Source organism: Cetorhinus maximus, chromosome 30 (assembly GCF_964194155.1).
Source record: "Cetorhinus maximus chromosome 30, sCetMax3.hap1.1, whole genome shotgun sequence".
NCBI classification, from domain to species: Eukaryota; Metazoa; Chordata; class Chondrichthyes; order Lamniformes; family Cetorhinidae; genus Cetorhinus; species Cetorhinus maximus.
In genome coordinates, this window is record NC_135908.1 from 6,844,513 (window position 1) to 6,871,288 (window position 26,776).

Here is a 26,776-nt window from a genome sequence, read left to right on the forward strand (position 1 = left end):
TGAAATATGATCTGAAACTGCTAGAATCTAATTAAGGTTGATAAGGACTGAACATTCAATATATTAACTATCATTTCTGTGCCTCCTTAATCTAGTCAGAAACCGTACAACCGAGTATATAAAACTCAGTATGCACATTGAAAAGCGTGACCAGGAACTTCTAATGAGGATAAAAATGTGTACAGTTTAATTGCATTTTGTCATCTTAAATTGACTCAGTGTGTCATACTATAGATTATGAGAATGTTGTTATGTAGGAAACCGTTCTTTGCCACTGATATCCATGAAGAATTAAAGACCAGTTAGTCTGCTTTCCTGGTGGTATTGAGTAAAATCCCAATGGTAGAGAGCTTTGGGAACCATAGGTTTAGGAGCTTAACCCTATGACCTCTGATTCAAAGCCAAGAGTGGAAAGCAAACTGGAAAGTTCATAGCACTGATCTGTCACCACACAACAAAAATAGCTCTCATTTTATGAATTCTTGGTATTTTAAATAATCAGTTCCTGAAGTAGCCTTGTGAAACAAATTTCTTGGACCAATGTAAGATAAACTCTGGAAAATACATGTGAATCAAGCAAGCTTCAGACAACCTCAGTTACTCATGGTATAATCATTTGACTAAACTTCCCCCATTCTTCCAGTTTTCACCCAACCTTCTGAAATGTCCCATTGTCTTCAGGAACATAGAACTGCAAGGGACTGGAAAAGACCAGTTCCATCCATTGGGTAGGGTCCCAAAGGTCACAGACCTGCTTCATCTCTCCTAATCTTTAATAAACCTGCCTTCCAAAACCTCATTGTCCTCTTGAAATTTACAAGGGAGCTCTTGGTGATCTAAGTTGGGGTAGTAATTGGTATGGTACAACTGACCCTGTGTCAGGAAACAGCAAAGAACAATCACCCAGTACTTCCTGCTTCTGATCACTATCCAGTAACTACTGCTGAAGAGAGTGTCTGCATGTGTGCCTGTATCTGTATGCATGTGTGCATGCCTGCACATGGGTGGTTCCATGGCATGTGTTAAATCAACAATAACTGAAGTAATGATTAGGAATGCCAAGTTAGGGTTTAAGAGACTGATTAAAGAGTTCCTTCCATGATGACAGTGAGTACACTTCAAAAAGAACTTAATTGGCTGTAAAGCACTTTGGGACGTTTTGAGGTGGTGAAAGGCACTATATAAATTCAAGTTTTTTTCACAAGTTTGAGCTTCTGGGAAAGAATGAATTGGAGAACACAAGCAGACCAGTTTTAATATATTGTAGAGTAGGATGAACCGGTAGGATCCACGATGTGAAATAATGTTCTGAAAACAATTTGCAGTTGCTGAAGTTTAGAGCTGGAAAGTAGAGGAATGGGGGCCAGGTGTGTAGACAGTTCAAGCAGAAAAACAGAAACAGCCTAGATAAATACACTAAGAACTGAGCAGAGTATGTGGGAGAGATCAGAGGTAAATTCCAGTGAAAAGTACAAAAGATAATCGGATGAAACAAACATTATAAAACTCAATCAAATCAAAATCGATCAAAGTACAGAGATTCAATGAGCTATTTGCTTGTACATGTGGATTGGAATTGGTAATCATGTGTGGGAAAACATTTCACCTCAATAGATTACTACGAATACATACATAACCTTTCATTTGATTCAAGCCCTGCAGAATAACATGGGTAACACAATAAAGAACTTGACCCTTACTCTGCCACAGAAACAGGAGCTCAATCGGAGTTAGTGTAACAAGTCCTATAACCACGACTGACATGAGTAGTGTACAAACCCATGGTGCAAATCTTCTGCGATCCTCTTGGGAATGCCACCATTTTTGATGCAGCTAACACGTGCATTGGGGACATTGCCTATGATATAATCCATGTGATCGATCAGAGGGGAAAAATACTGCATTCGATTAGGTTTGAGAAGGATTGGTAGAGAAGTGAATGTGGTTCTGGATTAGTAACTCAATGATTGTGAGATCATTTAAAGACCTTTAACAGATCACCTGTCAGCCTTCTCTTTTTTCAAGAGAAAAGATTATTCAACTTTTAAGGTTATTAAAGGGTTTAATAGGTTAGACATAGAGAATAGCTTCCACTTTCCACTGACCAGTGCACCAGCTTGGTTCAACTGGTACCACCATTGGCTTTGGATCATAATTTGTTTTATCCTTTCATAGAATGTGGGTGTCACTGGCAAGGCCAGCATTTGTTTCTCATCTCTAATTGCCCTTGAACTGATTGGCTTGCAAGACCATTTCAGAGGGCATTTAAGAGTCAACCACATTGCTGTGGGTTTGGAGTCACAGGTAGGCCAGACCAGGTAAGGACGGCAGATTTCCTTCCCTAAAGGGCATTAGTGAACCAGATGGGTTTTTGCAACAATGAGTGATAGTTGGCATGGTCATCATCACTAAGACTAGCCTGATTTTCCAGACTTTATTAATTGAATTCAGATTTCACCAGCTGCCATGGTGGGATTGGAACCTGTAGCCTTGGCCTCCTCTCATCCAGAGACATTACAGCTGTATGACCACCTCCACATTGGGTTGTGAGCTGGAGCTCCTAATCTTATAGTTCTCAAACTCTCTACAGTTGGGATTTTCCTTGCCTCATTTTTGTGACTACCAGGATGGACCCTGGTCTATTTTCATCCAGTAATTCTCATGTTCCTATCCAAAACTAGCGGACATGAATATAAGATGGCATGGTGGTGGGTTACAGATCACTCAGGGAGTTTGAGTTGCCATAACAACATGCACTTTTACTTGCATGTTGCAGACTGGAGCTATGGATAGTGATGGCAGAGGCTTTTACTTTCTTTCCATGCCACTGACCAGGAATCTCTCCCACTCTTACCGCTTGCCATTGACAAGTATTGGAAGGATTTGCAAGTTGATAATCAACCTGGTTGACCGTGTTACAAATGCACCTTCCTTGACCATCAAGTCCTGGGGTGGGACTCAAACCTGGAGCTTCTCCTCAAAGACAGGGACACTACTCACTGCACCACAAGACCTCTTATAATATAAGATAGTCACTAATAAATCCAATAGGGAACTCAGAAACCCAGAGTGGTAAGAATTGGAACTCACTATCACATGGAGTAGTTGAGTCGAATAGCAGAGATACATTTAAAGGGAAGCTGATAAACACGAGAGGAAGAAAGGAATAAAAGGTAACACTGCTAGCATTGATGAAGAGGGGTGGGAGGAGGAATGCACGGAGCATAAACACCAGCATAGACCAGTTAGGATGAATGGCCTCTTTCTGTGCTGTGGATCGTATGTACATGTATACATGATGTCTCATCATGGCAGATTGTGAAAGTAAATTTAATGGTTGGTTATCTTGAGCTAGCTGCAAGAAATAAAGGATCATGAAGTCTGCTGGGTGGTCGTAAAAACCAGCCAGAAGGGAACTCATTACCCATATCATTTTCTAGCCTATAGGTGACTCGAGTCGCAATCTTACCTGAGCAATTCAAATGTGACTCCAGTTCCACGTAATTTGGTTGATTGCTATTGCCCTCTGAACTGGCCCGGAAAGCCACTTTTGAACACAACTGCAACCAGAAGGCAGCTCATTACCATCTTCACAGGGTCAACTAGGGATGGGCAATAAATGCAGACTTACCAATGTTGCAGTCAATCTTGAGAACAAAAAAGTAATAGCTGCATATCGTGGATACTTTTCTGTAAAACTACTTGCCTTTAACAACAAAGACTTACATGATTACTTCTGCTAAAAAGCATTTGTAACTAAGTGATGTTTTGGTGTAATAACAGATATTTATGTAGCTTGTTGGAAGCCTAAAGCAAAAAGCCAATGAAACATATGTTGCCTTTGTGGTATAAGAAAATGATCACACTCCTTACCAAATGTCAATCGTTTGAGATGAATAAAATATTTCACTATTTGATGGCTGCTACTCTTACAGCGGTCCCTCCATTATTTAATATGATATTCATGTATTAATAACAACCCTACTTAAATATTTAATGGGTCAGGGGCCTGTAATGCCAACTTGAAAATAAGTAAGTTATAATGAGGGCAACATGTGGCTCCCCTGCTGCTTCTGACACCCATGGGCTAGGGAGGTGATAAATTGGCCAGTGTTCTCATTACAGGCTGAATACACAGGTGTGGGAATGATGGGTGCTGAGAGAAGCTTGGCTCAAAAGTCTTGCAACCAACCCTTTTCGTGGCTGTGCATTGTGCACCTAGACTTGGTACATGAAGAATGGGGTACTGAAGAGCATGCTGTAAAACTGGCCTAGGCTCACAGTCGGCGTGGCCTCCCTCTGTGCTAAATGATTCTCTGAGGATCTTCAGAGCAGAAGGCAGAAAGCCATTGAAAGAAAATTGAAAGTCCCTTGCCCCATCACTTTCCACTGCAGAAACCACCCCCCTCCCCCAGCTTAAAGAAACACAGTTCTTTGAAGACTGTGGAGTCCACGAGAGATTAGCCTAGCCAAAGAGCTCTAAATAAGTAAGAGGGAAGGGAGGGACAACAGAAAATAATTACTATTATATCACAAATAGCCATTTCAAATTTTCCCTTTCACTTGCAGCTGGGAACAATCAAGCTAAAATTCTTGAGTTTAACATCTGCAGGGAATCATTGAAAAGAATAGAGATCCCAAAAGATCTTATTACTGCCAAAACAAGCTATTATCAAAGCCTGATCTGCTGCTTTAACTGCTGAACATTGATGCTACTGCTCCTTCTATTCCCGCACTCTGCCATGACAACATTGAGGCTAAGGCTGTGGCAATTAGCTTTATTAAGCATTCTGTGTCAAATTAACGAGTCAGAGACAAAGAAAGAAAATAAGTCAGTGAGATAAAAGAATCAGACTGTGGTTGTACAAATCCCACTGCAGGAATTAGAACATTTACTGATCTGTAAGTTAACTGATTATAATTGCTGGTCTTTGCAAATTTAGTTCTGTGCAGCTGACATTTAATGGAAAATGGAGTGAAATTGTGGGAATTATTGTTTCATTATTGCCTTTCATTTTCTACAGTTACTGTGTCACTGGAAGCATTATTCTCAAGGCAATAAATTTAGATCTCCAAATCACATTGTCACTAAAGGTTGAATTCCTCTCTCAAGCCAAAGAACTGATTGCTATCAACTCTCAAGTGTGATTTAAGATTTTGTTTATAATGGCCCTGCATTGTTTGGAGGTAGATGTTTCAGACACAGCAATAAAAACCTGTTTCAGAGGGTTTAACAAAGGTGTTCAGAATCTTATGGCATCTCTGCTCCTTATTGCACATTTAACCACTGTCACTGGATACTGTTCAAGTTTACACGGTCAGGCTGCTGATGTTTGCAATTCACTTGACCATTGGAGATGTGTCTTCCCTCAGTGCTACCATACAAACTGGCTCAGATTGAGAGCTGGTAAGTGGAGTCTCTCACCCTCTCTCTCTCACACTGATGCACTAATGTTTAATATCATCACACTGCTCATAAACATGCATATATTAACACCCCACTACAGTAGGGTGACTGAAATACTGATTCACTTGAAGTTATTTATTTTCCAGGTATAAATCACACAATCACTTTCCTATCACCAAAATCACAAGTAACTTCACAACTTTCACCAACTTTCATGATGCCCATTTTGGAAATTCTGTAGTTAATGGTATATATAAAAAGAAACATTTTTAATTCTGTTTTTGGTAAATTTATTCCTCATTAGGTGTAAGTTTCCTCACTCAAATGTTCTTATGTTAGCCTCAAACTGTCCATTTTCAAACAAAGGTGCAACTAACATATTCTGCCTTCTGGGAGAGAATGAGTTGACTAGATGATTGTGTGGTGAATCCAATTCAATTTATCGAGGAAGCACAGGGAGGACTAAATATTTGGAGTTTAGATGGAACAAAAGAGAAAAGTTCAAATGAGGCATGGCAATACCAGAATTGATGAAATAGAAATGGACACAATATTAAATTATTGGATTGGCTGTTAAGGCTGATGTATTTTGTAAAGAATCATCTAACTATTTGGTTGAGAAAACCAAGAGCTATATGTAACTGAGAGTACCCACTGTGTAGCTAACATGGAAGGTGTGTGTTGTAGTTCATTCAGGGTGTTTAAGTTGCACAACATGCACTTTTACACACATGTTGTATTCTGGAGCTATAGTAATGGTAGAGGCTCCTACATTCTATCCATCACATGGCAGGGCAGGAATTTTTTCCCACTCTTACCCCCACAAGTTGGAAGGATTTGCAGGTTAATACTCAATCTGGTTGGCTGCATTATGAATGCACCTTCCTTAACCATCAAGTACCTAGAGCAGGACTTGAACTCAGAGCTCCTGGCTCAAAGGTAGGAACTCTATCCACTGTGCCACAAGAGCTTCACAACATGGAAGGAGTCACCATTGAATGTTGTTAAGTATTCAATCAACAGTTTTCTTGCTTAGTAGGGAACAGATGACTTGGCATTGGGACATCGGGAAACATGCTCTTCTAAAGCATCCAGCACACAAAGCTTAGCTATGGGTGAATTGAATAAGTTAAATGGCCTTTTTCCATTTGACTTCCACCACTGGAAACATGTCTATCCAGTGTCAGTACCAAAAGGTGAGATGTTAGATGTGAGAGTACAACTCCTACTACACAAGCCACCCTCATAACAAAAGTGTTGCACCATTGTGTCATTCTTTAACTAAACCATCCTTAATTCTCCCCAAGTGACACTGCCAGCTTAGGTCTGTGTTCCCCACAATAAGATGGGTGATGTTGTCAACATTCCTTTTGATTATAATATTTGAGTATGACCTGAAATATGTCCCAGAGGTGAAATGTCAGAAATCTAACACTGCTTATTGCTGCCCCTGGCTGAACAAAATGGGCCATGTTAATTTCTCCTCTGATAAACAAAAATTCATAATTGTAATAAACATACAGGGAAGTACAATGGGTAAAGAGTACTCAGCTCATTCTATTCATCCCAGGATGGCATACTGGATGCCATACAACAACAAAAATGTATTTATATAGCACCTTGAATAGAGTGAAACATGGCAAGGCACTTGACAGAGGCATAGTCAGTTAAATATTGGCATTGAACCAAAGGAGACATCTGAGCAGTTGACCAAAAGCTTGGTCAATGAGACAATTTTAAAGGGCTTCATAAATGGAAGGGGAACGGGCTGGTGGGGGTGGGTAGAGAGATAGAGAGGTGAAGGGGTTTGGAGAGGAAATCCAGAGCTTAGGACCTAGACTGCCAGTGACTGCCAATAATGGGGCTAAGGAAGTCAGGGATACAAAAGTGAATTACAGACATAATGAGGAGATTAAAAAGATAAGTCCCTCCCATATTTCCATAATAAGTAACTAGAAAAGGAGGATAAGAAACACAAATGGAGAAAATAAAGGAGAAAAAAATATGAAAGGAGGACTTTAGAAGTAACGGTCTGATAAACGAATGATGAAACCGATTTTGATTAAAAATGTGTATAAGCGCCTGAGATCCCCCATTTTGTTTACGTTCCTCTTGTTAACTGAGGAATTTTCAGCAGAAATGCTTCGATTGTCTTCACCCTTTTCCTTGTAATAACCCAACAATATTCATTTCAGTAATCAAAGGGTAAACTCAGTCCACCAATGACTTTTCTCACCTTCACAAGTTGGAACCACTGACTGAAATCCTTCCCTGAACATCTTATAATTGTAAAAAGTGTGAGGGGAAACACGAAGGGTGATATGTTTCACAAGGTACAGACAGGATTTCATCCACAGTACCACTAAAATTAAATTGACCTTTAAATAAAGCAAAGCTAATTTCTAAAAAAAAGTTAAATTACATAGCTGTTTTTCCAATAATGATACAAACAATGACAGTTTGGAGTGAACGATAGCATGTCCCCTACTTAAAGAGTGAAATGTCACTATTTTGTTTAAATCGTTCAGATTGCTAGTCTTATTTCAAGCTAAGAGGTTAATTTTGGAATGGTTTTCAGTCCGGGATTCAATTCATTTCAATGACAGTAATTTATGAAAGCATTGACACCCTAATTGTGATTAATCTCACCATGTATAGTTTAATGAATAAAGGAGAAACTGAAGGATCTCCATGTATTTCCACAACGCCCATTGTTTGACATGAATTGCCAAAATAAAGAGTCAAAGTTTCATTGACTGCACCCAGCACGAAGGTTCCTTTGGCAACCGCCACCACGTTTGGAGAGAAGTCGCGAAATCTGTTGGGATGCTGCCACGAAAGGGTGTGTAACATAGCCCTCGTACTTATTAGCAATGTATGTGGGCAAGTTCGTGACTATAAAAGGGGGAGGGAGCGCTGTTTCTTTATAGAGAAGATCAGTGAGAGAGCCCACTCCAAAGTCGAAGAGCACCGGTCGCTTCAGCACCATGGAGAGCTCCGGCATGTTCCTGCTTCTTTTGTGTGCAGCCCTCCTGCTCCTGCACTGTCAGGGCCAGTCAAGAGAAGCCATCTCAGCAGAAGACTACCCAAGTACAAAACACAGCGACTCCGCCGAAAAGGAACTGGTCAGTCACCTTTATCTCCATTTTCCCCCCATTGCATTAACTTGCCTCCAGCCCTCTCCTTCCCCCCCCCATCCTGTTTTCCCCAACTCTGTCTCTCTCCTGTGCTGCACCGACAATGCTTCTGATACCTTCACCTCCCCAATGTGCACTGTGCCGCAGTTATTTAACAGTTCAGCTGTTTTTCAACCATTTTCAAACTAACTTGGTCAATTTCCAAATCCAGTTCATTTTCCTTTTCCCTGTCTTATTTTCCCAAGCAAGTTATTTTGTTCACTACATTTCCAAACAGGTTACCCTTTCGAACCCAGTCTTTTTAATTCGCGGTTTCTCATCTCTCCAATTCCGTTTGCTTTTGGGACGTGATGCTCCAGCCTCTTTACTTAGCAGTTTTGGCTTGTCTGGGCTGTGAGTTTTAATCGATTGATAATCTGAAAGGAAGAGGAATGCCGAATAGCTCCGTGATTTTATTGGAATATGAGTTTTGGATTTCTCTGATAATAATCGACACATTAATTGATTGGAATAAGGACGCCGAGCCCAATGTTTCAACAGAGTCGAACTTGAACTATTGGGAACAAAGCTCTTTTGACTTACAAGAACACGCTTTGGCAAAATAAAGATGCCAAACATTTAATTAAAGCAGTTGTACAAATTTAGACTAGAGTTCAGACATCTCTGAATGGCCTCAGCGTCTTAATATTTCAGACACTTTGGAATAAACCAGATATGGAAATGTTGTCAGTTCCATTCTAGAGAACGGCAACATCTTCCTGAGGTACAATGGAAAACGCCAATAAAAATTCTTGCTTGTTTAAAATTATTGTAAACATCCCTATTATGTCTCTGGCATTTACCAGTTCTGATGCAAGGTAACAGACCCGAAACGTTAACTCTGTTTCTCTCTCCACAGATGCTGCCAGACCTGCTGAGTATTTCCAATATTTTCTGTTTGTATTTCAGATTTCCAGAATCCACAATATTTTACTTTTGCAAAATGTTTGAATTGGTAGACTGTAGATTTGAATATGAAAGATTGTGATTTGTGTAATTAATTTATATAATACTTTTATTATGATGTAAATTATATTTATTTATACTTTGAAAGTGGAATTCACAGAATGGTTGCAGCACAGAAGGAGGCCATTTGGCCCTTTGTCTGTGCTGGCTCCCCAAAGGGGCAAGTCACCTAGTGCCACTCCCTGCCTTCTCCACGTAACCCAGGACATTCTTCCTTTTTCAGATAATAATCCAATTCCCTAATAAATGCCTCAATTGAACCTGCCTCCACCACACTCTCAGGCAGCGTATTCCAGATCCTAACCACTCGCTGCGTGAAAATGTGTCTCCTCATGTCACCATTGCTTCTTTTGTCAATTAGCTTAAATCTTTAACTCTGTTTCTCTCTCTGTCAGATCTGAGTTTTTCCAGCCCTTTCTGTTTTCACACCTTATATTTGTGCCCTCTGGTTCTCAGTCCATTCACCAATAGGAACAGCCTTTCCCTATCTACTCTGTCCAGGCAATTTTTTTCTAATGGGGGATTGAAAGAATATAATTGTTAGTTTGCCATTACATATTTGGAAGAATATGCTTGGATCAATTAATAGCAGTTTTGTTACTATGACAGGAGTTTGTCTGGGATCGAGCGATACTCTAGGACATGAGCTAGTCTAACGTGTGATCATTCATCATATTATTGTTTGTGAAATCTTGGTGTGTGCTTTGATGTTAACCTACATAACAGCAGTAAATGGCCAGCTTAAATCTTTATAATATAATTCAATCTATGTGAAGTACTTAAGATCCATTCTGAAATGTAATAAGGTGTCAGGTAAAAGCAAGCCTTTCTCTGGGTCCCTGTGTCTAATTTTAGGATTAAAAGGATTTTTAAAAATCTACTGAGCATTGAAGTTTTATTGAGCACATAACCTAGGCTGACTCCTCCATGTAATACTGAGGGACTGCTGCACTGCTGGAGGTGATCTCCAGCTGAGACATTAAACCAGCACTCTATGTCCCTGTTCTGGTGGTTTTGATTGACATTAAATATTCCATGATGCTAGCTGAGAAAAGTAGGGAGTTCTCCTTGTACCCTGTCAAACATTCATGCCTCAGTTAACCACCAAAAACAAGAGTAACTGATTATACATTCCAATATTGTTTGTGAGATCTTGCTGTGCGCAAAATAGCTTCTGTGCGAACTTGCAAGATTGCACAGTGTAACTCAGTTTCTGGGTAATAGGATTTAAATGCTGTGGGTGCTTGAGGGACCATTATGAAAGATAATAAGGCATTGCAAGCTCTTTAATTGCAAAAATCTGCCAGGCTGCAAGAGAATTTATTTAAAAAATATTATTTTTCAACAGTTTGAAGCCATGGAAGATATACTAGGGAAAATCCAGAACACCAGGTTTTCTTCCTATGAGAAGAAAGCTGGACAAATCCCTACGGTGAGTTTCAGATCAAACCATTTTATTGGCTTTCTGTGGCAGAGATGAGAAAACATGAAAAGCTGAAATGAGAAATGACCATTCAGCCCATCAAGCCCATTCCTTCTGCAGTTCCCACCTCAATCGTTGACTACATCAAACAGATTTCTCCTAACTTCATGGCAATCTAATTAATGCATTAATACATCTCGCCCCCTTTGTGAACAGGTTAAACTTAGTTCCTTTTTAAAGGCATACAAAGTAGCTGCTTCATAATCACTTAATATTCCAACATTAATGAGTGAAATTATTTCATAGCTATGGGGAAAATTAATTGTTTGGTTTTCCAATTTGTTTTGTTATATTAAAATGTGCACCCAAAAGTTTAAATTTACACCAGCTTCCAGACACGGGCTATTAAAGTGTTAACTTGCCATCACTTCTCTCTATTATTAAAGATTTACAATCTAATATAGGGGGAGGGTTACCATAGTGATGCCTTTCTCCATACATGAGTTTAGACAGTGAATCCCGGCAGATTATTCTATTCTGGGGATATCGCAGCCAAGCACAACATCAGCACAAATGTACAAAACCCAAAGACCAGCTGGTCAGTTGAGCAGTCAATGCAATCAAGGCACAACTTCAGCATCATGTCTCCTACCCAACAGCTCAAATGCTTTCTCCTTGCAGAGGTGAAAAAACAAGATTCAATTTAGGAAATTAAAAGTTGCCATGAGGTACTAAAGGCTTATTTGTGCATACTCTACATTGACAACAGCTCAATTACATCTTCTATTTTTGTCTGCCAGTTGGAACTAAGCCCTCGAGGCCTTCTCAGGTGGATGCAAAAGATCCCGTACCAAGGGCGGGAGAATTCTTCCCACTGTCCTGGCCAATATCTTCCCCTCAACCAACATGACTAAAACAGATTATCTGATCGTTATCTCATTGCTGTTTGTGGGAGTTTGCTATATGTAAACGGGCTGCTGTATTTCTTACATTACAATAGTAACAACACTCCAAAAGTTACTCCATTGGTTGTAAAGCGCTTTGAGATTTAAAAGACACTATAAAACTGTCAGCCCAAGTGGATTGCTCTTTTAAGCGGCGTTCGAATATTTGAGTGTTGGAAACCTGGCTGGTAATTGGTTCTGTTTCTGTTCCTCAGTGTGACATCGGTGATAGATGTGCAGTCAAGCAAGGGCCCAGGATTGGTAAACTGTGTGACTGTGCCAGGGGCACCACCTGCAATTCCTTCCTCCTCAAATGCATCTGATGCTGAGTGGAAAGAAAAAGGCAACATCTGGAGGAGATCTGGAGGAGGGAAAATGTAATCAGTCCATGAGCCACCCCTGAGCAAAAGTCAGGTGGATCGGTGTTGAAATTTCAGCTGATAATTTTGCTAATTTGTGATCCATGAATTCCAAAAAAGAATTGTAACTTTCATTAAAACTGATTATTGTACTAGTCATTCATAATGTTCTCTCACTGAAGATGGTTGGTTGACACTATGTAAAATGTGAAATATGTTACTTGTCTCACTGAGGGAAACTCTTTTGCCATTGTTATCCAAATAAATTATTACCTGTAGTTATCTTACATTGTTTAACTTGATTATTGCCCAATGGTCAGATGCTGATCATACACCAGTTTTAGTCATTGCCATGGGAACCAGCAGTCAGGAGTTGTTCAAGAGAAGCGTGAAAGGGTAATGAATTAGAACTGGATAGTGCCCTGGTCAGATCTCACCTTGAATTTTGGGTTAAGGGAAACATTCAAGTTATGGAGACTGTGAAGATGATTTCTCTATAAATCGAAGATTAACGAGTGGTGTTCTCATGAACTGCACCTCCCATTCCCATTTGGGAAGGGAAGCCTTTATTCCCAGGCACCTAGACATTATTGAACTCAGGTCCGAGAGATGCTCAGCCAGTTTCCTGACACATAGCATCAACCAGGCCCATCAGAGAATGGGTGGCTTTCACCCTAATGTCTGGGGTCAATGATCCCAAGTTCTGCAGTGGAAAGAACAGTTGTATTACAGGGAGGGGGGCCATCACCCAGTTCCTATATGAAAGGGTAGAACTTCATCTCTTCTAGCCACTGCTGAACCAAGCTCATAAGTTGCAGGAGAATCCTCACCACAAGTACTATAGTTGTTCACGAAGAAGAGCAGCCAACACCTTTTCAGGTGAAACAGTCACATTTAAGCACAGTTTATCAGTAAGGGTAGACAACAGCTTCCCAAACTCCAAACAAAATAGTTAATGAAGAATGCAATGGGTTCTGGTTTAAAAATTAAACCTCACTCTTTCAAAATTCGCTCCTCAGCATTTCTCTTGTCATTGTGCTCATATACACCAGTAATTGGTGCTGATATACACTCAGGAACTCTTCACTTTCTGAATACACACTCAAACAGAAATTCACACAGGCATGGTTGTTTCTTATAGCCTTAATCCAGTAATCTGTTAGAGATTAAACATAGACAATGAAGGCCTGTTAGAAAAGAGCTCAGCTGCATGCAATTCAGTTGAAGAAACCATTTAAATTTGATTAACCTTTGCACTAAAGATGGATTGGAAATTTAACAGATTATGTGGAAGGTGAACCTCCTCACATTGAATTTCTCTGTCACAATCTTTATTATCTTTCTATTTAATGGATTGTATGATGAGTGCTGCTTCTCAAATGTTTCTCCCTTGTTCCTTCTAAGCTCCAAATACACATTTACATTCTTTCTGCATCCTCACTACATTGAAACAAAGATTTATTGAGCTGTCCTCTACTCCATCTCATTCTTTCAAATTCCTCACCTTCTCAGTTTGTGTTATATGTTCCACAGGCTCTTAAGCCCAATGCTTAACGTTGCTCAATGACTTCTCTTTGATTTTCTTAATGTATTCTCAAGGTCTGGGTTGATGCCCATCTCTGGTCACCATGACGAGGTGGTGCTGAGCCTTGTCCTCAAACCCCAGCAGTCTGTGTGGTGTTGGTGCTCCCACAATCTAGCACACCTAAGGAATTGGTGCAAGCCAGTTGGTCAATGCAATTGAAATCACACATAGAGAAAGATTAACCTACTTCTTCTGATGACAAGTGACTACCAAAAACTAACAACTTTTCTCTTTCCAATATTGATCGATCTGCTGTATATTTCTGGCATTAGCATTGCAATTTCTGTTTCTTTCCTGTTTTTTTCTTGTTTCATGTCTGTGCCTTACTTTGATATAAAGGCTTTCCTTCTAAGAAGTCCCTCCTTTCTTGTATCACTCAACGAAATTTCCTCAGCATGCTCTCTAAAATTTTGACATCCTTATATTGTGGTCCAGAATTGGACACAATACCTCAGTGGAGGCCTTATGAGTTATTTGTAAGGGTTTAGCATAACTTACTGCTTTTCTGAGGTCTTGCAGCACAGTGGGTAGCATCTCAACCTCTGGGCTAGAAGTTCTAGGTTCAAGTCTCACTCCAAGGAAGGTGCATTCATAACATGGCCAAACAGCTTGATTATCAGTCTGTAAATCCTTCCAATATGCCTGGTGGCAGGCGGTAAGAGCGAGAGAGTTTCCTGGTCAGCCATAATGCAGAAGGTAACGACAAACCACTGCAGTGCTTTGCCAAGCATAATGCAAACCAATGGAAGTCCATGGTCGCCAACACCCTCTTAGGGCATGGTACCTGGAGGAGGAGGGTCACTTTTGCACTCTTTTTATAATGCCAAGGTTCCTGTAGGATTTTTTTTCACAGCCTCATCAACCTGACCTGCGATCTGCAAAGATTTCAGTGTAAACACCTCCAGGTCTCATTGTACCTGCACGTAATCAATATTTACAATGGCTTCATAAAATATATGTGAATGCATGTTAGATGCTATAAAAATGAGAAATTTTGTAATACGGAGGGTAGGAAAGCAATAATCTTTCTCCAGATTGAAAAATGTTGCTGAATTTCATTTAAGGGTGAGCAAAGGAGATAATTTGCCGTGGAAGTGGCCAGTCCAGAGCAAGTGGTGAGCCAGACAGATTCACTGTTTCAGGAGGCAATGCCTCTGAAAACAGATGTTAAGCAGTCTTCATTGCAAAAATGGAAGGGTTAAAGCGGATAAGCTGGTGGTGTAATATGCCTTTAAAGGATTGCAGCATGACATCACTGGAAAGAAGTTTGCCATGTGACCCAGTTTTAGTTTCACTATTGTTTAGAGCAGAGTGATGTCATGCTGCAATTCCTTAAAGGCATATTACAATAATTGGTCGCACCTCACACTCAGAACTGCCACAGTCCAAACTCAAAGGTTTGATTGGCTGAGAAGAGAGAGGTCAAAGTAAAATAGCCAATTATACTGGGAATGGACAATCCCAAGGGAAAGGGAGTGGTGGGTGGGAAGCTAATCTATCCAATGATGTAACAAGGACAGTAGCTCTTTGAAAGTTGGAGGTTTCCAACCCCTTGACCCCACAGAAACTGTTAAAATGACAAGCCCCAACATAAACGCAGCAAGGGGCTAACAGGAGCCATATAAGAGGTATGATGACTGGCGGCCCATAGGGAAAGACGCCAGCAAAGAGTAGGAGTGAAGGGATGACATAACAAGAAGTAGAAGTTAGGTGATGCCAGATGAGCCTCTAAGAGTCTTTAGATTGTAGGAAGGATGGAAGAGTGAGGAAGGCGATGAGTTCTGGAGTCCCGTGAAAGAACGAATTAGAGTCGGAGATGATACAACACAGTGGAGATGCAGAAGGTAAGCGTGTGAGGGACAGGGAATTTGGATGTAGATGGAATGAAATGAAGGGACAAAGTAGCTAAGACTGTAACTGGCGTCCAGTCCCTCTAGTGAACTGACATGAATGAAGTTCACTTGTTTAAACTGGTCCAAAGTTAAGAAAGGAGCAAGATGTAAGTTGCAAGAAGGATACCAGACCAACTATTGACCTGAGGGTGTGAGAAAGAAATGTCTAATTTGCAGTACAAGAAAAAGGCCAAACAGCAGCTCCCAGTCTAAAGCACCAGGCATTAGTTCACACTAATCAAAATTGGAGTTTCTAAAATATTTGTTCCTGGGATGTGAGTGATGCTGGCATGGCCTGGTTTATTGCCCATTACAGGTTACTCTGAAAGGCAGTGGTGGGCCTTCCATGGAAATCCTTATGGTGGTGAGACACCCAAGATAGTGCCATGTAGGGATTCCAAGGTATACAGCCAGCAACAACGAAAGAATGGTTCTGAGAGTGAAAATCAAGGGTGGTGTATAATTTGGAGCTGAGTCTTTGAATGTTTTTAAGGCAGAGCTGGATAGATTCTTGGGAGGGAAGGGGGTGATGGGTTATCAGGGGTAGGTGGGATGCAGATTTGAGGTTACTATCAGATCAGCCATGGCAGAGCAGGCTCGAGGGACCAAATGGCCTACTCCTGCTCTTATTCATACGTTCGTACATTCATAAGTTTTGTAACATCTGCAAATTTTGAAATTGTACTCTGTACACCAAGGTCTAGGTCATTAATATATATTAGGAAGAGCAGTGGAGCTAACTCATACCACTGAGTAACTCCATTATAAACCTTCCTCGAGTCCGAACAACTGTTAGCCACTACTCTCTGTTCCCTGTCACTCAGTCAATTCCCTATCCATGTTGCTACTGTCCCTATTATTCCATGAGCTATAACTTTGCTCACAAGTCCGTTGTGTGGGACTTTATAACAAAAATGCCTTTTGGAAGTCCATGTACATCACATCAACAGCATTGCCCTCATCATTCCTCTCTGTTACCTCTTCAAAAATCTCCAGCATGTTAGTTAAACACAATTTTCCCTTAACAAATCCATACTGGCTCTCCTTGATTAGCCCACAGTTGCTCAAGTGAGTATCAATGTTTGGTTAGGTTTCGATAGGTTGGAGAAGTTGGGACTGTTTTCCTTGGAGGTTAGAAAGTTGAGAGGAGATTTGATAGAGGTATTCAAAATCACGAGGGGTCTGGACAGGGTGGTTTGGGGAAGACTGTTCCCATCACTGGGAGGATTTAAAACACAGTGGCTCAGAATAAGGTAATTGGCAAAAGAAGCAACGGCGACATGAGGAGAAACCTTTTCATTCAGCAAGGGTTTAGAAATCTGGAATGCACTGCCTAAGAGTGCGGCGGAGGCAGGATCAATCGAGGCATCGAATGGGGAAATGACTTATCTGAAAAGGAAGAATGTGCAGGGTTGTGGGGAGAAGGCTGGGGAGTGGCATTCGATGAACTGCTGCTTCAGAGAGACATCACAGAAACAATGGGCTGAATGGCCTCCTTCTGTGCTGTAACCATTCTATAATTCTACTTAATTACAGCCTGTAAGTTATTTAATCATTTAGCTGGCATTGTGTTGTTCAGAGTTTGGCTTGTTGAAATTGCTCTGTAAACAGTAATAATGCTTTTATTGCTGGAGATGCCAGGCCTCCATCTGTTTTGTGCTAATCCAGCCCACTGTGTATGTCTTTCAGTTGGAAACTTGCATTACAATGCTTTTATTAAACTAAGCATCTGTCTGTGAGATCACCATAGCACTGAGGGGGGGAGGCTAGAAAGAAAAACATAGCAGCAGGTCAGGCAACATCTGTGGAGAGAGAAACAGAGTTAATGTTTTCAGCTCTTTGACCATTTGTAAGAACTGGAAAAGTTAGAGCTATAATGGTCTTTAAACAAGTACAGGTGCAGGGAAAGGGAGGGGTGGGGTGTGTTGGGCGGAGGGGGGGAGGGGGGCTAGTGACGGTGATGTGGGGGTGCGGGGGGAGGGGAGGAAGGAACAAAAAGGAAGGTCTATGAAAGGGTGGTAGGTAGGAGAGATTAAATGAGGGCAAGGCAAATGAGGTGGGGGCGGGGAAAAGAAACAAAAGATGGATTTAGTTTAGTTATAAATCATAGATATTTTTAATTCTTTCATGGGACGTGGGTGTCACTGGCAAAGCCACCAATTGTTGCCCACCCTTAATTGCCCTTGAACTGAATGCCTTGCTAGGCCATTTCAGGGGGCAGTTAAGAATCAACCACATTGCTGTGGGTCCCGACTCACATGTAGGCCAGACCGGGTAAGGATGGCAGGTTTCCTTCCCTAAAGGGCATTAGTGAACCAGTTGGGTGTTTAAAACAATCAATGATTTGTTGTCATGGTCACCATTACTGAGACTAGGTTTCAATTCCCATGGTGGGATTTGAGCCCATGTCTTCTGGGCATTTGTCTGGGCTTCTGGATTACTAGTTCATGCACTATGCCACCCTCTCCCAGACAGCAGAGGCCATTTGGCCTATATTAACTCATTAGTAGAGCTATCCAATTAATTCCACATTCCTACTCTTTTCCCCATAGCCCTGCACTTTTTCTCCCTCAGGCATTTATCTAATTCTCAGTTGATTGCTGCTACTTCCATTGCTCTTTCAGACAGCACCTTGTAGATCACAGCAAATGGCATCCACAGAGCCATTAGCAGAACACACTGTCTAAAAACATTGGGAGCGGTGGTTATCATTTGAAGTTGTGGAACTCAGCCTTGAGTCCAGATGGTTGGAAAGTGCTGAATGGGAAGATGAGATGCTGTTCCTTGATCATCCGTTGAGTTTCATTGGAACAGGATAGGATTCAGATGCTGCCTGGCCTGCTGAGTATTTCCAGCATTTTCCATTTTTACTGTAGCCTTTGCAGTAGTAAGGTGGTTTTCCACAGGTCTATGGCCATGGGAGGAAGGAGAGGGAGAAACACGTGGTACAAATGTTGTAGTTTGCAGCCAAAATGTTACCCAAGGCCCAATTTTAACTATCTCAACCCTGGCAGCTTATGGTCTGGGAGATGTTAGCTTCCACCAACAACAACTAGCATTGATATAGTGTCTTTAACATGGTAACCTCTGAGATTCCTCCCTAAGGCCTCTGCTTCTCTATTTCTTTCCCCCTTTAAGATGCTCCTGCAAATGTACCCCTCACTTCCCCTAATATCTCTTCATGGTGCCACCTGTGTTAGTTCTTGGTGTGAAGCGCCTTGGGATGCCTAACTATGTTAAAGATGCTATATAAATGCAACTTGTTCTCGTAGTTTAACGCGTGACCTGTGCTGAACATGATTACTGGGAAGGGGCTCCTGCACCCTCTGCTCGTTTTGGTGTCGGCGAGAATAACAGAGGAATTTTATTAACTCCCAAACTTGAAAGGAGGACGCGAGTAGAATTAACTTAGGGTAAAGGCCAGGGATTGGGTTAAAAATTTCAATCCTATACAATGTGATTGGACAAGCGTGGGCCAGGTGTTTGGACGCATAGCAATCCTCTGTGTTGAATTTTCTTAAAAAGCTGCACTTGATAAAACACAACGCTGGGTTTCTCCCACAGACGATTGCGTCTGATTGTAGGTTTAGGGTGCAGTTCAAATTGGATGGCTGGGTGGGGGAGGCAGGGGTGGGGGCTGGTTTGTATCTAACTAAAATCACACATAACCGCTTCTGTAAACAGTTTTTTGTTATGTTACGGTCCTATTTGCAATAACGTTTAGAGCCATCCATGTATTTGATATTCTGTTTAACAATTTCGACGAAACAAAGGTTAAAACCCAAGAGCCCAGCATAGGCCTGGTATTGATGAGGGCAACGTAAAATGCTGTGGTGGAACAAGAATCTCACAAAAGGACCTTTGTGAGCTGAATATAACCTGGCCTTGAGGATATTGAAAACAAAAACAGAAACAGAATTACCTGGAAAAACTCAGCAGGTCTGGCAGCGTCGGCGGAGAAGAAAAGAGTCGACGTTTCGAGTCCTCATGACCCTTCAACAGAACTAAGTAAAATTAGGAAAGGGGTGAAATATAAGCTGGTTTAAAGGGGGTGGGGGGGGTTTGTTGGGACAAGCAGCCAGTGATAGGTGGAGATAACCAAAAGCTGTCACAGACAAAAGAACAAAGAGGTGTTGAAGTTTGTCTCGCGAGGAGCCTTCACACGACAGCCAATGCTCCACTTGGGGGCAGCATTTCCCGCTCGGCGTGCAAGTGCACGCCCAACGTGCTCGAGTGTGAAACAGCGCGTGACAGCATCCGGGCGAGCGTCCTGACATCATCGCGCTCTCGTGCGATATTTCAGTTGGCGGATGTGTGCGAGAGTCAGCAGCACACCTGCCAACAATGACGAGGCCTGTTAAGGCCATTAACGTATTAACCAACAGTGATTTTTTTTTGTCCCCGGTTGGTGGGCGGGCAAATCGGCCCAGGCGGCCTTTGCCTTTTTGAGGAAACCTCATCCACGGGCGGGATGATGTTTCCGATATTGATTTTTTTAAAAATTAAAATGTTTGCACAGAATTTTCATATGTTCACAGAATCACACAGTGCAGAAGAGGCCCTTCGGCCCATCGAGTCTGCACCGACACGTGAGAAACACCTGACCTACCTACCTAATCCCATTTACCAGCTCTTGGCCCCATAGCCTTGAATGTTATGACGTGCCAAGTGCTCATCCAGGTACTTTTTAAAGGATGTGAGGCTAACCCGCCCCCACCACCCTCCCAGGCAGCGCATTCCAGACCGTTAGCACCCTCTGGGTAAAAAATTTTTTCCTCACATCCCCCCTAAACCTCCTGACCCTCACCCTGAACTTAAGTCCTCTTCTGACTGACCCTTCAACTAAGGGGAACAGCTGCTCCCTATCCATCCTGTCCATGCCCCTCATAATCTTGTACACCTCGATCAGGTCACCCCTCAGTCTTCTCTGCTCCAACGAAAACAACCCAAGTCTTTCCAACCTCTCTTCATAACTTAAATGTTTCATCCCAGGCAACATCCTGGTGAATCTCCTCTGCACCCCCTCCAGTGCAATCAGTTCAGGTGACTGTTTCTGATGCGTGGCCATTTTATTCCGGATTTTAAAATCTGTTTTCATTGGATTTGAATTCTTCAGCTCCCCGAGGCATCTCTCTGCCTTCAGGGAGCTTTCTGTGAGCGCTCTCCCATGCCTGTGCTGACTTCAGTGCTCGCCCTCCTTCAGCAGCGCTGAGCATTTCAGCGCAGCCCGTTAATTGGTCAGCCAGCGCGAGATCGCGGTCGAGGACCAATCGCGGTCAGCGGTCCGTTCCCTGACCGCTCCTGGGCCCACCGATTGCGCCAGCCCGCCGGGCTGAAAATTCAGGCCTTGGTTTCTACCGTCCATCCCCTCCTTATATCCATCTCCAGTTACAATCAAAACTACATGCGCAAATCTCTAGAGTGAGTCTTGAACCTGGAATCTCACAATCGGACCAAGAATGTTATCCACTGAACTATCGAATAGGTAGTGAGTTACTGAATCACACAGAATCAGGTCTTCAGTCTGTGCTGGATTTGGGTGTCACAATGAGGGCAATTTCAACCAGGTTTCTGGCTACTTTATCATCCATGTTTCCCGCTGGTACTGACATCTAAACTGCCTGTAGCTTTTTAACACTCAGCAGTCCGAATTACAAATACGAAAAGCCATTTCTTGAGAGTCACCTGCAGCTTGTGACACCAGTTGCTAAATTCACAATTCACACAATGACCTAGTTCATCACTTTGACAGCTGCTGCTTCCATTGGAGTTAACTCAATTGAAACTGAGCTGGTTTACTGAACAAATATCGAACACAAACATTTCTGGCTAAGAAGAAATTGATTTTTACCACAAGCATTTGAATCTTAAAAGTATTTTTTTCAAGTAGTTGCAGTATTCAATCAGCGCTCCAGTCGTGAGTGAGAGGACAGGCGCAATTGACAGCGGCTCAGCTGGTCAGACACAAGAATTTTCTTTCTGGGATTTGGGTCTAAATGTATTCCAGACTAATGGAACATAACCTCCTCAACGGATACCAGATACCCGACACGCTCGAGTAGGAATTCCCAAAAATTGGGAATCTCTTGGGGCTGAATGGTATAGAACTCACCAATCCATGCAGTACAGCTGTGTTGCTCAACATATTCACCACTAGCCACATGTGGATAATTGGAAATCCAGGTGTGGATTTTGATCAGTAAATAAAACAAAATGAGTGCAGTGAAATCACGATGATCAAACTCAGATGACACGAAATTCCGGTAATGTCAAAGGCGCCAACCATTCCTGTCAGCGGAATCCCATAGAGCGATGCGCATGATAAGCCAAAATTCCGCACTGGTAACTCTGGATTAGCTGAACTTGTCATATGAGTGCGCTGACCAATCAGAGCAGAGTTACGCCCCCCAAGAGTGCAAAATCCTGGAGCGCTGGGCAAGTCATCACTTGACGTTGAGATCTCCCTGTGAAAGGATGGGCAAAGCCTGCAACTATGGCTACACCTGTGAGCAAGTTAAAAGCGTTGTCGATCTGAGAGAAGGTGAAGTTGATGCTGCAAGTGGCAAACCGTGGCATGGTCCATTTGGCATTTGGATCTATTGGTTTTGACATGGACCGCATTTGTAGGCATATTCGTGTGGGAATGGGTCCTCCTTGGCTATCACAAAGCTCTGCTTAAATTTGTGGGTGGATCTCCTGGGTTCCCACTCACCAGGAAGTTACTACATGTAGCGTCTTTTACAAACTCAGCGCATCCCACAGAACTTTAAACCCAATGAGCTACTTTTGAAACAAAAAACTACTGCAGATGCTGGAAATCCAAAACAAAAACAGAATTACCTGGAAAAACTCAGCAGGTCTGGCAGCATCGGCGGAGAAGAAAAGAGTTGACGTTTCGAGTGCTCATGAGGACTCGAAATGTCAACTCTTTTCTTCTCCGCCGATGCTGCCAGACCTGCTGAGTTTTTCCAGGAATTCTGTTTTTGAGCTACTTTTGAAGTTCTATAGCATTCAGTCCTAAGAGATTGTGAACACTGCAAGCATTCCAACACTGTTGTAACTAGAGGGTATGACAGCCAATTTGCACAAACATTTGTTTTAGTGAAGTTAGCCTCTTAGGTGTTATAAAGGATCACACGACACTATTTCAAACAAGAGCAAGGCCTGTTCTCCCTGGTCCAATCTTTATCCTCCAACCAATGGATACTGAGGGAAGCGAGAAAATTGCGGAGACACTGGCCATCATTTTCCAGTCTTCCTTAGACTCAGGGTGGTGCCAGAGGACTGGAGAATTGCAAAACGTTACACCCTCCTTCAAAAAAGGGTGCAAGGATAAGAGGTTACAGATATACGGAAGGGTGAGGCAACAGAGGGATTTGAAAACAAGGATGAATATTTCAATCAAGACTTTATCAAATAAGGCGATGCACGAAAGCAAGTTTGGGGTCAGGGGCTCGCAACTATCATGTCCCGCAAAATGCAAGAAACAGGCATTAATAGCCATTTGGTAGCACAGCGCTTGAGTATTGCTGAAAAAAGAGACATTTTTTGTTGAAGATTTTCGTCTTGCACTCATCAGGACAATTTGTAATAAAATACCAATGTTAGGGGAAACAACATATTTGTACTGTATGAGAAGAGAGTGCAGATTGGTTGGCAAGTGGACCCTGACTGGTAGAGGCGTTGCTAGGCACGGTTGATGGTGGCTGATGGTTCATGGCTATGCATTGTTTGAAATTTAAACCAGGCAGCTTGACTCTGATTGGTCAAGACGTTGCCCTGGGGAATAAACCAGCGAATGGCTGTCACTTATTTTGTTTAGCTGAAACAGGCGCAAAAGAGAATTGGATAAATTCTTGAAGAGGAAAATTTGCAGGGCAGTGGGGAGAGAGTGGGGCTAATTGGATAGCTCTTTCAAAGGGCCAGCCCGAGCAGGATGGGTTGAATGGCCTCCTTCTGTGCTATGTGATTCTATGAAAGCATGCAGTCAGCTGGATTTTACAAAGTTGTTCATGGAAGATAATATTAGGATGGTAAATATTTTTGTTGGCTTTCTGTAGACAAGAGCAGGTGGATCCCAGGTACAAAACTGTTGTTGAGCATTACCAGAAATAGCTGTAATAGCTAATGATACAACCATCAAGTGTAATCACCATGAAATGAGGCTGCTAAATGTTATAATAGTCACACATTAATTCATACTGTCTACCTTTAAACCTTTAACTATTTCTTGGGACAGCATCAAATTGAGATGTGTAGCAATTGATTGAGGTACTGGAGGAGGCTCACTAAACAGGGAAACTTATGCAGGAGGTGCTGCCTTCAGGGAGCGCAGGGGAAGAAAGGTAAGTGGAGAGGGAAAATCAAAATGGAAAAGTAAGCTCTGAAGAAGAGTCATACGGACTCAAAACGCTCCTCGGACTGCTGTTCCCGTCGCATCCCGAGATCCGCACTCAGTGCCGTGCGCCGCCATATGAACACACTCGACCTCTCCCTCCAGCAGCACCGACTCACCCCTATCTCAAAGCTGTCCTTGCCCCAAGTTTCATTTTATTCATCGCCTCATCGGAAAAGCTCTGATGAAGAGTCATACGGACTCAAAACGTTAACCCTGTCTTTCTCTCCGCAGACGCTGTCAGACCTGCTGCGTGGTTCCAGTATTTTCGGTTTTCGTTTCAGATTTCCAGCATCCGCAGTATTTTGCCTTTATGGAAAAGAAGGATGCCTCTTTAACGTAATATTTAATATTGTCTCAAATGAGGATTTTTTTTTTTGCCTGCGGTGGTAGAATTAAAATGAGCTGCTGTGACTGATCTCCTGGGTATGTCCAGGGTTTGGACAAGCAAAAAAAAATACAATCCTTTAAAGTTTTACAAGCGGAGCGAGGGGAGTGGTTTTCAATGAATTCTTCTGGCCTCCTGATGAAGAGTCATATTTGACTCGAAACTTTAACATTGTTTCTCTCTCCGTGCCAGATGCATCACAGAATGTTGTATGGAAGAATGGTTACAGCGCAGAAGGAGGCCATTCAGCCCGTCGTGTCTGTGCCAGCTCTCTGCAAGAGAAATTCCCCTACCCTCATTCCCCAGCCTTTTCCCCCCGTAGCCCTGCAGGTTTTTCTTCTTCAGATAACGACCCAACTCTCTTCCGAAAGCCTCGATTGAATCTGCCTCCGCCGCGCTCTCTGGCAGTGCATTCCAGATTCTAACAACTCGCTCAGTAAAGGAGCTTTTCCTCGTGTCACTGTTATCACCTTCAATCAGTCAGCGGAAGACTGTGGGTGCTGGAAACCTGGAATAAAAAAGAAAGTGCTGGAAGTACGCAGCAGCTCAGGCAGCGTCCGCGGAGAAAGAAACAGAGTCAATGACCTTGCATCAGAACACGAGTGTTTCCAGAACCTTCTGTTTTTATTTCAGATTTCCAGCATCCACAGTATTATGCTTTTCATTTATTGAAGGGGTGCTACGTAGTTGGAGGTGCTGTCTTTCAGATGAGATGTGAAACCAAGGCCTGAGTATTGCCGTCAGCCTGCGGGGGTGGGCCCGACACACCGACGCGCAAAATGACGCGCGATAACATTGAGCGTGGGTCCCGACGTCGTCGCGCATCATTTAGACATTTCGTTCGACGAGCGCACACTGAACGGTCAACGGCCTATTAAGGCCATTAAAAAACCAATTAAAGTAGCTATCAACACCGCCTGTCCAACCTTAAAGTTGGCGGCAGGTGAAGAGCCCAAGCGGCCTTCACGCTTTTCAGGAAACCTCATCCACGGGCGGGATGGGGTTTCCTGAAGGTTTTATAAAACTATTAATTAATTTTTGAGCAATTTACAAACATGTCCCAGCTCATGTCACATGAGGGGACATGCTTAAATAATTTTTTACTTTATGATATAAAAACTTTTATTATGTACTTAATCTCTCTGAGGCAGCTCCGTGCCTCAGGGAGATTCCTGCGATCTTTCGGCACAGGCCCCGACTCTCCCTCCTCCCCCAGCCGTGCATCATGCTGGGCGGGCCTTAATTGGTCCGCCCACATTAAATGGCGGCGCACAGTTGATCGCGGGCGGCGATTGGCTCCACGCCCGCCCCCACTCGTTCCCGCCCAGCCCGTCCGACATTGGTAAGTTTCTGGTCCAAGGCCCAGTCTGCCCCCTCAGGTAGCCATGAAAGATCCCATGGCAATTTCTGAAGAGAAGGAGAGGGGTTCTTCCTGGTGGCTTGGACAAAATATATCTCTCAACCAACATCACTGAGACAACAGACTATCTGGTCATTGGGAGCTTGCTGTGTGTAAATTGGTTGCTGCATTCTCAACAATACAACAGCGACTACAATTCCAAGTACTTCATTGGCTGCAAAGTATGTTGGAAGATCCTGAGATGCTTAAATCCCTCTATAAATGCAAATTCTTTCTTCTTTCACTGCACTTTGAAGAAATTTTCATGTGCAGAAGCTTGAAATGGTGCCTGGACCTCAAGAAATATTTGTTGCTTGCAATTGAAATATTCTACAATAACAAGGCCATTATTTAACTAAAGATATCGACTTGTCGGGCGTGGCATTGTTGCACCCGCTACCTTATAGTTGATTCAAAATCTGAAGTGAAAAAATGATGTCAAATGGACAAGCAAGATAGAAACAATTTTTCTGTTTACTTTAGCAAACAGCATCAAATGTCAGGAAATTTGGTATCAGTTGGATCCAATCTGAGTATATTTTAGCATGGCTATCAGGTGCAATTGTGTCAGGGTTTACTGGGCAGCAATGATCCGCACACTCCCATATGCGTTGGAGATTTGGACATCCTACAGCAGGCACTCAAAGCACTGGAGAAGGGCGGCCAGCAGTGTCTTCGCAAGATCCTCCAAATCCAGTGGAAAGAAAAGCTGTTCAACAGCAGCACCCTCTGCCAAGACAAGATGCCCAGCATCAAGGTGCCAATCGCTCTAATGCAGTTCCGCTGGGCGGGACATGTTGTCCATATGCCTGAGACCAGGCTCCTAAAGCAACTGTTCTACT

General features: G+C 42.5%; 1 protein-coding gene across 1 annotated transcript; it reads left to right on the forward strand.

Moving 5' to 3' along the window:
• The first annotated feature begins 8,394 nt into the window (after positions 1-8,394).
• On the forward strand, positions 8,395-12,260 carry LOC144669935 (cocaine- and amphetamine-regulated transcript protein-like). The gene is made up of 3 exons (XM_078532218.1): positions 8,395-8,532; positions 10,898-10,981; positions 12,132-12,260. The coding sequence occupies exons 1-3, from the start codon at positions 8,395-8,397 to the stop codon at positions 12,237-12,239; spliced, it is 330 nt and encodes a 109-aa protein (XP_078388344.1). The 3' UTR covers positions 12,240-12,260.
• The last annotated feature ends 14,516 nt before the right edge of the window (positions 12,261-26,776 follow it).